The 13,238-nt window shown below is 50.0% G+C and overlaps 1 protein-coding gene across 1 annotated transcript in view; it reads right to left on the minus strand.

Annotated features, from left to right (window-relative positions):
* Positions 1-13,238, minus strand: part of DDR2 (discoidin domain receptor tyrosine kinase 2) — a 160,737-nt gene that overhangs the window by 57,019 nt on the left and 90,480 nt on the right. The window contains exon 3 of the mRNA XM_039486285.1: positions 1,648-1,750. Coding sequence (XP_039342219.1) covers positions 1,648-1,750 — 103 coding nt within the window. The remainder of the gene's footprint in view (positions 1-1,647; positions 1,751-13,238) is intronic.

Here is a 13,238-nt window from a genome sequence, read left to right on the forward strand (position 1 = left end):
TCAACAGCAGCATGGTGTGTATGCAAAACTGGCCCCTGCTTTGAGCCCTACAGGAGCCCTCACAGCTGGGTCAGGGGCCAGGCACTAGAGGCAGAAACACAACGTGCAGGGCCTGCCATGTGAGAAGCTGTTGGGTAACCAAGGTGGCAGGGCAGAGCCTCAGATGGAGAGGTGAGACGGGAGGGGCCAGGAGAAAACATCTCCCTCCAATCACTGGAGATGATGCATGACTTTTCCTCAGCACCGGGTGAGGAAGAGCAGTCAGTAGCACAGGAAGGAGGAGAGGACGAGCAGGGAGAGCACCATGCTGTAGACAGTGTCCTGCCACCAACTCCCCAATGCAGAGTGACAGGCAGCCACAGGGTCAAACCCCAGCCCTGGGGCAGCCTCTGCTGGGCACATGCTGGGTGTAGCATCTCTCTTGCAGCTGCCCTCTCAAACTCGGGCAACTTCTGGGGAGCGGGCTGGGCCAGCAGAGAAAGTGAGGCCAACGGGGCTGTTCAGGGTGGGTTGCCCTGCCTGCAGGAGTTAAGATGAACATGGGTGGAAGGAGAAGAGACTCGGGGTGAGCATTACCCGTCAGCAACTGCTTCTCGCTGCCTCAGAGTCACTGCTCCAGCTGACGGAACGTTCGTAACATTCCTAGCACAAGGGACCCTTCCCAGCATGCATTCACAAATAAACACACGCATGTTTGCAGCATCCTTTACTGAACCCAAAGTGAAGGAGGGAGCTCACAGAGGGCGCTGTGATGGCTAATGCTGGCTGCAGGGAGGCCCCTTGACATGCAGCCAAGCTCCAGGGCCACATGCCCTTCCTGGGTCTGCAGGCATCACACACCTCATTGGGTCTAATCTCCTGGGGAAACGACTGGGTTAGAAAGCTCATGGCTGCATGCCTTTCACTACAAAACTCTTCCCCAGATCTGCCCTGTCTTCTGACACACAGCATGTCCCTTTCACCCCAAAAATCCCTGGGTCTGAGCCCAGGTCTCCAGCCCCACTGTCCACTTGGTACCTTCCTCATGCTCCCATCTCCGCTCTGCTCCCCTCTGCAGCTGGCTGGACTCTTCTCACTCTGGGACCTGGCAGGAGACTAGAAGAGCCTCAGCTGGTAACCAAGCTGTCAGTCACCATGGCACCTGGCAGCTGCTTCAGGGACTGGCCCCATGCAAGCCTAGACATGGCCCCACAATGTTGCCCCCAGGAACACATTCCAGGAACCCTGTCTTGGGCCAGCCCCACAACTGCCATGGAACCAAGGCCCCACTGCCTGCTTCAGGGAAGTGCTCTCCACCTCCCCACAGCTGCAGCAGAGCCTGCCTTGTCCTGTGCTGGGCCCAGGGCACAGGAGCAGTGGCGGCTGGCAGAAGAGTCTGGAAGAGTGGCAGCCATTGAGGTATGCTGCACACGCAGGATGACACTGGCAGAGTGAGACTGCAGGTGCATGGAACATGCCCTGGGCCCCAGCACAGGGTCCTCACCCAGCAATGGCCAGTCACAGAAAAAGAACACCAGTGAAATCCTGCTATGGCCATTGAGAACATCAGTGACACATCTGTCCCCTGTCATAGAGTGAGTGTGATACCAAGCAGCCAATCACCTCCATGTGAAAGGCACACGGCTCCCTTGTATTGGTTGCCCTCACCTTCCATACTTGGCTGCTGTGGATTCAGACCACTGGCTGGAGGCGGAGATGTCTTCGTCCGGGATGTGGCCGCCTGACATGCCCAGAGGATAACGGCACACAGCTGAAACGAGACACACCATTAGCTGCTAAATGTGGAGAACGCTCAGTGCTTCCGAGGAACTTAGAGCTGGCCCTCAGGAGAAGGTCAAGCATGGTGCAGGCAGCTCTGAGCAAGCTCCCCACACTGCATGCCAGCCCTACCCCACCACACTCCATGCTAGCTCAGTCCTAGGACCTCCCCAAAGCTAAACCAGTGCACCACAGATGCCACAGTGATAGGCTTGGTATAAGAAACAGGCCCATCAGCAGATCTCTAGTAGCACTTCCTGCTCTTCTAGGCTTTGGCTCCACACCCCACACAAATATTGGTGCTGGGTATCTGGTGTAGACCCACAGACCCACCCTGCTATGCCAGCCTTAGGACCTCCACACAGCCTGGCTGATGTAGCCACTCTTGATACATCCAGCAGCACTTCTCCTACCTGTGCCCTTCACACAGCTCCAGATACACTTCTGTCCCAGCCTGCAGCACCACCTGCTACTCTAGTGCCTGGCCCCACCCCCACAGTAACATCTCTGCCAATGTACCTGCTGCAGCCCCTCCTGGGCTCACACACAGCTCTGCCGATGCCCCTCACCCAAACCCAGCTATCCCAGACCCAGACCCCATCAAGACAGCTTGGCCACCGCACCTCAGCAGGTCACGCCTATGCACCTTCCATGCTGCCATCCTGCGCAAGGGAAAGTGACTCCCCTCAGCAGGGTGGGGCAGGGAGGTAATTGATTTGTAGTTGGCAGTGGGGGTGTCTCTGGTATCCAGGAGGAGTCCCCAGGCCTGGCAGGAGTCCCCAGTAGTAGCCAGTGTCACACAGAGACTGCTGCAATCTTGGAGTCTCCTGAGCTCCTCTCGGCCAAAGGACCGTCCAGGCAAAACCCTGCTCTGGCTGGCTGGCATTAGGCAGAGCAAACCACAGACTCTCCCCCTGCATAGGGCAATCAACAGAGTGTGTGTCACGACCCCCAGCAGAGCCAATGGAGCTGGGAGAAAGGACCTGCCCTACATGGAACCACCACAAAACACAACTCAGGCTAATTAGCGGACAGTTAGCAAAGTCTATAGATAGGCAGGATAAAAGATCCTCATGTTCTAGTGTTGCCATATGCCACCCCAGAAGTGGCTGCATTTCACAGTGGGTGAAGAGCCCATATGCCTCTAACTTAACCTAGTGGAACTGACTCTAGGAGGCTGATCAGTCTTTAGCCCTCTGCTGAGAGTGGCGGCATGTGTGAGCTGTGCTAGTGGTTTAGGTGATGGGAAGAAATGCAATGATACTCAATGCGACCCATTTCTGATCACACTGTTAGCAAAATGTCCACCAACCAGAGCACTGGAGCTGGGAGGCAGTAAGTCGTCCCCCACCTCCACCACCACCACCACAGAGGGTGACACCACTGGAATTAGGAGTCTGTAGATGTTTATGAATCAGATGACACCTCCCTGACGCTTCTGCCACAGAATGAGATTTGTTACATTATGGTCCCACACTAAGACACACCTACTTTGCCTGAATGTTCAGCAGACAGACCCACTTTGCCAATCAATTTTGTTGTTTTGGGTTAAAATACACTTTCGCAAATGTTGCGAGAATGCAGAATCAGTCAGTGCTATGCTTGGCTGATGTGGCAACTCATGGTGTTGGACACCATCAGGTGCTCGAGGGACGTCTATCTAGAACACATCACCCGACATCGGCTATACCAGAAGAGATGAACTGGAGTGCCGATGAGAAGCAAAGTCGGGGGAAAAAATGAAATACTTCCTTGATGGATTGTGTTTTCTAAGGGACAGCCTATCCTAAATTCTCAATTACTGAGGGACAATCTTCACTCATTCCTATATTTCCTTTCCACAACCAACTCTCTGTACAATTCTTATGAGTGACGTACCTGAATACTTGGATGCTAATACTCTAACTGTATCATTGAATTTATTAACCTTAATCTGGGTTACTGCAGCTTACGTATTTTATGACTTTCAAACCAACCTTTGTACTTTTGGACAATGTAAACACTATACCCAGATGTACAGACATTCTTTTCTTAACCTGTGTATTATATCATTTTAACATTAGCTTTAATAAAAATTTTGAAATCTTGAATGCAGGGATAACAAAGTGTTGTTCTCCTTAGTGTTTGACTAAGAGCAACAAATTGTACTTACCATGCCATGACTGAGAGGTTCATGCTCACTCTAGCCTTGCTCACTGAACAGGGGATGGCGACTGATGCCAAGCCCTGGGGAAATCAGAGGGGGTGGGCACACGTGTTCCTACTGTGGTGTGTGGATTCTATTGAAAGAGTCCTAGATGCCATTTGACTCTCCCACTCCAGTGGTTAAGGACACAGTTGGTCAGGCTTATTTGAGTGTCTTGGCTTCTTCCTCACATGGATCCTGATTCCAAGAGCTGCGCTGCATTGACTCAGCCCTCCACGGGACCGGCAGGGGCCCAGCCACACATAGCTGCCTGGAGGATGAGAGCCAGAGACTGCTGTTCTCAGGGGAGGCAGAGCTCCCTCTCTCTGGAGAGTCAGTTCACACAGTGCTCTGAGGAGGCATGTGGGGGCAGCTGCAGCCTCTCACTCAGACCCATGGAAGGGCATCTCAGCGACAGGCCAAAATGGGATGTGCCAGTCCTGTGCGTGTGGCTCTCGGCTCCAGCTGCTGATGGAGGCTCCTCCTTTTGCTCACCAGACAGAGGTGGCGCATGTGACTGCAAACAAAAACTACATTTCCAATGATGTATGTGGATGGACAGTAGATAGCTGGTCAGCTCATGTACAGGGCTTCATGGGGTTAGCCCCTCTCAGGGAGCCAGCCTAGGACTGTCAGGGCATACTGCCTACAACCACCAGCCTATGATAACACAATACCCTGCTTAGCAGGATGCATTGTTAACACCAGGAATTGAACCTGGTCCCAATACATCTTAAAGCAGGAGCCTCTAGTGCCTGAGCTAAATGACCCAGCTCTGTTAGCTAAGGCTGTAGCAGACTCATTAACCTCCACCTGTAGAGGGGACCAGAGCCCCACAGAGCATGGTATGAGTTACAATAGTTCACAAGAATGCAGTACTCTGTGCTTTAAGTGAGAGGAGACTTGGTCAGCATTCAAACCCAGCTGCTCACCCATGGTGGGGATGGGCCTTCTGGTTTCATGGGCTAACATGCCTGTTGCAGATGGCTGATACAGGACTCCAGCAATAACGAGCTGAAGCCTGGAAATATAATGGATACCAATAGACATGGTTTCATGGAAAACAGGTTGTGTCAAACAAACATGATATTATTCCTGGAGCAAATTACAAATCTGGTTGATAAAGGTAACTAAGTGGCACTATACAAATATCAATATGGTCCATGTTAATGGCTTCAAAACTGGCTCACTGATAGATCTCATAGAATAGTTGTTAATGGAGAACTAGAATCGAATGAGATTCTTTCTAGTAGGCTCTTGCAGGGATCAGTTCTCTTAGAATCATAGAATATCAGAGTTGGAAGGGACCTCAGGAGGTCATCTAGTCCAGCCCCCTGCTCAAAGCAGGACCAATTCCCAACTAAATCATACCAGCCAGGGCTTTGTCAAGCCTGACCTTAAAAACCTCTAAGGAAGGAGATTCCACCAACTCCCTAGGTAACCCATTCCAGTGCTTCACCACCCGCTAGTGAGAAAGTTTTTCCTAATATCCAACCTAAACCTCCCCCACTGCAACTTGAGACCATTACTCCTTGTTCTGTCATCTGCTACCACTGAGAACAGTCTAGATTGATCCTCTTTGGAACGCCCTTTCAAGTAGTTGAAAGCAGCTATCAAATCCCCCCTCATTCTTCTCTTCTGCAGACTAAACAATCCCAGTTCCCTCAGCCTCTCCTCATAAGTCATGTGCTCCAGCCCCCTAATCATTTTTGTTGCCCTCCGCTGGACTCTTTCCAATTTTTCCACATCCTTCTTGTAGTGTGGGGCCCAAAACTGGACACAGTACTCCAGATGAGGCCTCACCAGTGTCGAATAGAGGGGAATGATCACGTCCCTCGATCTGCTGGCAATGCCCCTACTTATACAGCCCAAAATGCCATTAGCCTTCTTGGCAACAAGGGCACACTGTCGACTCATATCCGGCTTTTCATCCACTGTAACCCCTAGGTCCTTTTCTGCAGAATTGCTGCCTAGCCATTTGGTCCCTAGTCTGTAGCAGTGGATGGGATTCTTCCTTCCTAAGTGCAGGACTCTGCACTTGTCCTTGTTGAACCTCATCAGGTTTCTTTTGGCCCAATCCTCTAATTTGTCTAGGTTCCTCTGTATCCTATCCCTACCCTCCAGCATATTTACCACTCCTACCAGTTTAGTGTCATCTACAAACTTGCTGAGAGTACAGTCCACACCATCCTCCAGATCATTAATGAAGGTACTGAACAAAACCGGCCCCAGGACCGAACCTTGGGGCACTCCGCTTGATACCAGCTGCCAACTAGACATAGAGCCATTGATCACTACCCGTTGAGCTCGATGATCTTGCCAGCTTTCTTCAGATATAGTCCATCCACCTTGTAGTCCATTCATCCAGCCCATACTTCTTTAACTTGCTGGCAACAATACTGTGGGTGACCACATCAAAAGCTTTTCTACAGTCAAGGAATAACACTTCCACTGCTTTCCCCTCATCCACAGAGCCAGTTATCTCGTCACAGAAGGCAATTAGGTTAGTCAAGCATGACTTGCCCTTGGTGAATCCATGCTGACTGTTCCTGATCACTTTCCTCTCCTCTAAGTGATTCAGAATTGATTCCTTGAGGACCTGTTCCATGATTTTTCCAGGGACTGAGCTGAGGCTGACTGGCCTGTAGTTCCCTGGATCCTCCTCCTTCCCTTTTTTTAAAGATGGGCATTACATTAGCCTTTTCCCAGTCATCCGGGACCTCCTCTGATCACCATGAGTTTTCAAAGATAATGGCCAATGGCTCTGCAATCACATCTGCCAACTCCTGTAGCACCCTCGGATGCAGCACATCTGGCCCCATGGATCTGTGCTCCTCCAGCTTTTCTAAATAGTCCCGAACCACTTCTTTCTCCACAGAGGGCTGGTCAACTCCTCCCCATACTGTGCTGCCCAGTGCAGCAGTCTGGGAGCTGACCTTGTTTGTGAAGACAGAGGCAAAAAAAGCATTGAGTACATTAGCTTTTTCCACATCCTCTGTCACTAGGTTGCCTCCCTCATTCAGTAAGGGGCCCACACTTTCCTTGACCTCCTTCTTGTTGCTAACATACCTGAAGAAACCCTTCTTGTTACTCTTAACATCTCTTGCTAGCTGCAACTCCAAGTGTGATTTGGCCTTCCTGATTTCACTCCTCCTGAGCAATATTTTTATACTCCTCCCTGGTCATTTGTCCAATCTTCCACTTCTTGTAAGCTTCTTTTTTGTGTTTAAGATCAGCAAGGATTTCACTGTTAAGCCAAGCTGGTCGTATGCCATATTTACTATTCTTTCTACACATCGGGATGGTTTGTTCCTGCAACCTCAAAAAGAATTCTTTAAAATACAGCCAGCTTTCCTGGATTCCTTTGCCCCTCATGTTATGGTCCCAGGGGATCCTGCCCATCAGTTCCCTGAGGGAGTCAAAGTCTGCTTTTCTGAAGTCCAGGGTCCGTATTCTGCTGCTCTTCTTTCTTCCTTTTGCCAGGATCCCGAACTCAACCATCTCATGGTCACTGCCTCCCAGGTTGCTATCCACTTTTGCTTCCCCTACTAATTCTTCCCGGTTTGTGAGCAGCAGGTCAAGAAGAGCTCTGCCTCTAGTTGGTTCCTCCAGCACTTGCACCAGGAAATTGTCCCCTACATTTTCCAAAAACTTCCTGTATTGTCTGTGCACTGCTGTATTGCTCTCCCAGCATATATCAGGGTCCCATGAGAACCAGGGCCTGCGATCTAGCAACTTCAGTTAGTTGGTGGAAGAAAGCCTCGTCCACCTCATCCCCCTGGTCCGGTGGTCTGTAGCAGACTCCCACCACGACATCACCCTTGTTGCTCACACTTCTAAACTTAATCCAAAGACTCTCAGGTTTTTCTGCAGTTTCATACCAGATCGCTGAGCAGTCATACTGCCCTCTTACATACAATGCAACTCCTCCACCTTTTCTGCCCTGCCTGTCCTTCCTGAACAGTTTATATCCATCCATGTCAGTACTCCAGTCATGTGAGTTATCCCACCAAGTCTCTATTATTCCAATCACACCATAACATTCTCAGCCTAATGCTACCTATTCTTTTATCGATAATTGTGAAGAAAATATAAAATGACTGCTGATAAAGTTTACCAATGACGCAAAGTCTAGTGTTGTAGCCTATAACAAAGCAGGGCCACCTGGGAGGGGAGGAGGGCAAGTGTGGCAATTTGCCCTGGGGCCCTCAGGGGCCCCCACGAGAATCTCTGAGGCTCCCCCCGCCTCCGCCTTCACCTTCCCCCATCCCCCAGCACCTCAGCGCGCCGCATCCAGGAGCGATCCTGGGCAGAGCTAAAGTGGCGTGGCTCCAGTGGGGCCTGAGCTCCTCCCACTCAGAGCCGTGTGGTAAGGGGGCAGGGCTGCGAGCTGCGGCCGAGCAGCAGGAGCTCAGGTCCCATGGAGCCACGTCACTGCAGCGCTGTCCAGGGTTGCTCCTGGACACAGTGCGCTGAGGCTCCGGGAGAGGGGGAAGGTGGGGGTAAGCGGCATGGTAAGGGGGCCGGAGCCATGGGGGGTTGGATAAGGGGCAGGGAGTCCCGGGGACAGTCAGGGGACAGGGAGGGGGCAGAGGTTCTGGAGGGGCGGTCAAGGGATGGGGAACGGGGGGTTGGATCATGGGTGTTCCGGGGGTCTGTCAGGACTCAGCAGGAGGGATGGGGGGGTGGATAGGGGTCGGGGCAGTCAGGGGACAGGGAGCGGGACAGGGGACAGTCAGGGGACAGGGGCCGGTGGAGGGTGGGGTCCCGGAGTGGTGGTTGGGGGGTGTCTCGGGGGGGCAGTCAGGGGACAAGGAGCAGGATGGGTCGGGGATTCTAAGGGGGGGCAGTAGGGGGGCAGGAAGTGAGTGAGGGTTGGATAGGGGGCAGGGCCAGGCTGTTTGGGGAGGCACAGCCTTCCCTACCCTAAAGCTCATTCAGCATTTTGAGGCTTGCAGACAGTTATTTAACACAAACTGCTAAGCTGTTATCTTTTCCCTCAGAGCTACCATCCCTTTCACTTCTCAAATGCCAAATTATAGTCTACATTTAATTTCAGTGCCATAGAGAGATTCATGTCAGGGGAAGGTAGCTTCATTTAAAATTAGCCACTTTAGATTAACAGTGATAAAGCCAAGAGAGCCATGGGGAGGGATCACATGAGAAGAGCAATATCCTACACCACCTACCTCCTTCCCAACCCTACCAAGGGAGACCCTACTCCCCTGCATTCCCCAAGGCTCCAGGGGGGTTAATTCAGTGTTTCTCAAATTTTTGTACTGGTGATCCCTTTCACATAGCAAGCCTCTGAGTGCGACCCCCCTTATAAATTAAAAACACGTTTTTATATATTTAACACTATTATAAATGCTGGAGGCAAAGCGGGGTTTGAGGTGGAGGCTGACAGCTTGCGACCCCAGTAATAACCTTGTGACCCCATGAGGGGTCCCAATCCCCAGTTTGAGAACCCTGGGACACCCTGTGTCCATTCACATCCATGTGCTATTTTGAGCATTTCAGTTTTCACAACATAGGCTCATCCCAGATTCTGGAACAAGCTCAAATGCTCAGTTCGTGGAGTATGTACATAAGATATACTAACGACAAAACCACAGTAACTGTCTCCAGTTTGTGAGGAAAGAGATAAATTCATGGAGGTTAAGTCCATTAATGGCTATTAGCCAGGATGGGTAAGGAATGGTGTCCCTAGCCTCTGTTTGTCAGAGGGTGGAGATGGATGGCAGGAGAGAGATCATTTGATCATTACTTGTTAGGTTCACACCCTCTGGGGCACTTGGCAGTGGTCACTGTCAGAAGACCAGGGGGGAGAGATAGTTCAGTGGTTTGAGCACTGGCCTGCTAAACCCAAGGTTGTGAGTTTAATCCTTGAGGGGGCCTTTTAGGGAACTGGGGTAAAAATCTGTCTGGGGATTGGTCCTGCTTTGAGCAGGGGGTTGGACTAGATGATCTCCTGAGGTCCCTTCCAACACTGATATTCTATGACAGGATACTGGGCTGGATGGACCTTTGGTCTGACCCAGTATGGCCATTCTTATGTTCTAACCTAAATGAACCCAAAGTTATGGAGACAGATATAAGTCAAGGAAGTCAGCAGAGTATCAGAAACCTGGAAAAATCTCTGACTGGAGGGCTCAGGTGTTTGGTCACAAGCTGAGATGGTTCAAAAGTTTTGTATTTTTTTAAGCAGATTTTTTTTATTGTTTCTTTAAACAATCAAACACAGCAAGCAGCAAATATTTGGCCACACACTTCTGAAACCCCAAACCATGTTCAGGTTTTGGCAGACTAATTTCAGCTTTTCAATTAAAAATCCAGAACAAATTTTGAAGGAAAGCAGACATTGTTTGTGTTTTTTTCTGCTTTTTAAAAAACCCTAGCTTTCGATCCAAAAAAAGTTTTGATGGAAAATATTTGTCCAACCCTTTTAATGAGCTTTAGTGCCTTTTAGCACTAGCTGATGCAGAGAACCAGTGATCGTAGAATCATAGAATCATAGAATCTCAGGGTTGGAAGGGACCTCAGGAGGTCATCTAGTCCAACCCCCTGCTCAAAGCAGGACCAAACCCAAATAAATCATCCCAGCCAGGGCTTTGTCAAGCCTGACCTTAAAAACCTCTAAGGAAGGAGATTCCACTACCTCCCTAGGTAACCCATTCCAGTTCTTCACCACCCTACTAGTGAAAAAGTTTTTCCTAATGTCCAACCTAAACCTCCCCCTCTGCAACTTGAGACCATTACTCCTTGTTCTGTCATCTTCGACCACTGAGAACAGTCTAGATCCATCCTCTTTGGAACCCCCTTTCAGGTAGTTGAAAGCAGCTATCAAATCCCCCCTCATTCTTCTCTTCTGCAGACTAAACAATCCCAGTTCCCTCAGCCTCTCCTCATAAGTCATGTGCTCCAGCCCCCTAATCATTTTTGTTGCCCTCCGCTGGACTGTCTCCAATTTATCCACATCCTTCTTGTAGTGTGGGGCCCAAAACTGGACACAGTACTCCAAATGAGGCCTCACCAGTGCTGAGTAGAGGGGAATGATCACATCCCTCGATCTGTTGGAAATGCCCCTACTTATACAACCCAAAATCCAATTAGCCTTCTTGGCAACAAGGGCACACTGTTGACTCATATTCAGCTTTTCGTCCACCGTAACCCCTAGGTCCTTTTCTGCAGAACTGCTGCCCAGCCATTCGGTCCCTAGTCTGTAACAGTGCATGGGATTCTTCCGTCCTAAATGCAGGACTCTGCACTTGTCCTTGTTGAACCTCATCATATTTCTTTTGGCCCAATCCTCTAATTTGTCTAGGTCCCTCTGTATCCTATCCCTACCCTCCAGCGTATCAACCACTCCTCCCAGTTTAGTGTCATCTGCAAACTTGCTAAGGGTGCAGTCCACACCATCCTCCAGATCGTTAATGAAGATATTGAATAAAACCGGCCCCAGCACCGACCCTTGGAGCACTCCACTTGATACCGGCTGCCAACTAGACATGGAACCATTGATCACTACCCGTTGAGCCCGACCATCTAGTCAGTTTTCTATCCACCTTACCGTCCATTCATCCAGCCCACACTTCTTTAACTTGCTGGCAAGAATACTGTGGGAGACTGTATCAAAAGCTTTGCTCAAGTCCAGAAATAGCACATCCACTGCTTTCCCCTCATCCACAGAGCCGGTTATCTCATCATAGAAGGCAATTAGGTTAGTCAGGCATGACTTGCCCTTGGTGAATCCATGCTGACTGTTCCTGATCACTTTCCCCTCCTTTAAGTGGTTCAGGATTGATTCCCTGAGGACCTGTTCCATGATTTTTCCAGGGACTGAGGTGAGACTGACTGGCCTGTAGTTCCCTGGATCTTCCTTCTTCCCTTTTTTAAAGATGGGCACTACATTAGCTTTTTTCCAGTCGTCCGGGACCTCCCCCCATCGCCATGATTTTTCAAAGATAATGGCCAATGGCTCTGCAATCTCATCAGCCAACTCCTTTAGCACCCTCGGATGCAGTGCATCCGGCCCCATGGACTTGTGCTCGTCCAGCTTTCCTAAATAGTCCCAAACTACTTCTTTCTCCACAGAGAGCTGGTCACCTCCTCTCCATACCGTGCTGCAGAGTGCAGCTGTCTGGGAGCTGACCTTGTCTGTGAAGACAGAGGCAAAAAAAATACCTTGTAAAGGTGACTTGAAAAGAAGTTTTCTCAAAAGTGGGTTTGTGTCGAGATGTGGAAGGTTTTTAAATGTTTATTTTTCCCAGGGCCGCCCGAAGTGGGGCAATTTGCCCCAGGCCCCACAGGGGCTCCCATGAGAATATAGTATTCTATAGTATTGCAACTTTTTTTATGGAAGGGGCCCCCAAAATTGCCTTGCTCCGGGCCCCCTGAATCCTCTGGGCAGCCCTGTAACAAACAGGACAGGCCACTGATACAGAGTGCTCTGGGTAACTAGGTAAGCTTGGTGCAGTGATCTTTCATTCTACATCTAAGAACAAAGAATGTGGGCCACACTTGTAGTATGGGGGACTCTATCCTGGAAAGTAGTGACTCTGGAAGCAACACAGAGGTCATGGTGGATACCACCTGAACATAAAGTCCTGGTGCGACACTGCAGCAAAGAGGAATAGCTTAGTCCTGGGATGGATAACTAGAGAAATACTGAGCAGGTGGAGGAAAGTGATGTTACCTCTTGTGATGGGGTGTACAAACCCCACACTGGAGAACAAAGGGTTAGAGAACAGCTCTGGGCCCAAACAGCCCCATATGCAAAGCCAGCACAAACAGGAGGTGGAGTTTAAAAGGGGAAGCAGAGCAGTTCAAAAGGACTGAGCCACAAACAAAGGGACAGATCGCACAGGATGGAGTGGTAGAAGAAAGGGGATCATCAGGGAGGAGGACAACCTAACCACTAGGCAGCACAGCTGGGGAGGGTCACCTTTCACACCTTTATATACGGCACTGGTGAACATTGTGTGCCATCCACGATCCTGTCTCTGACTGTGGCCAGTGCATCAGAGCAAGGTGCAAGAAATGTTGCAGTAGACAGTTATAGGATACCTACCAGGGAGGAAACTTCCTTCTGAGCTCCAGTAGGTAGAGGCTCGAGTCAGCCCCAAAATATGATGATTTAAATCCCTTTCAAAACTCTTGGAGGGTCAGCAGTTCTAATTCTGATGTTACAGTTCTAACTCTGATGTTCTCGTTATCCATCTAAGTGGCCAATCCTTTTTTTTTTAACTTTGCTAAGCTCTTGGTCTCAAAATGATCAGATAGCACCACAGGCTAA

This window comes from Mauremys reevesii, linkage group 8 (assembly GCF_016161935.1).
Source record: "Mauremys reevesii isolate NIE-2019 linkage group 8, ASM1616193v1, whole genome shotgun sequence".
NCBI classification, from domain to species: domain Eukaryota; kingdom Metazoa; phylum Chordata; order Testudines; family Geoemydidae; genus Mauremys; species Mauremys reevesii.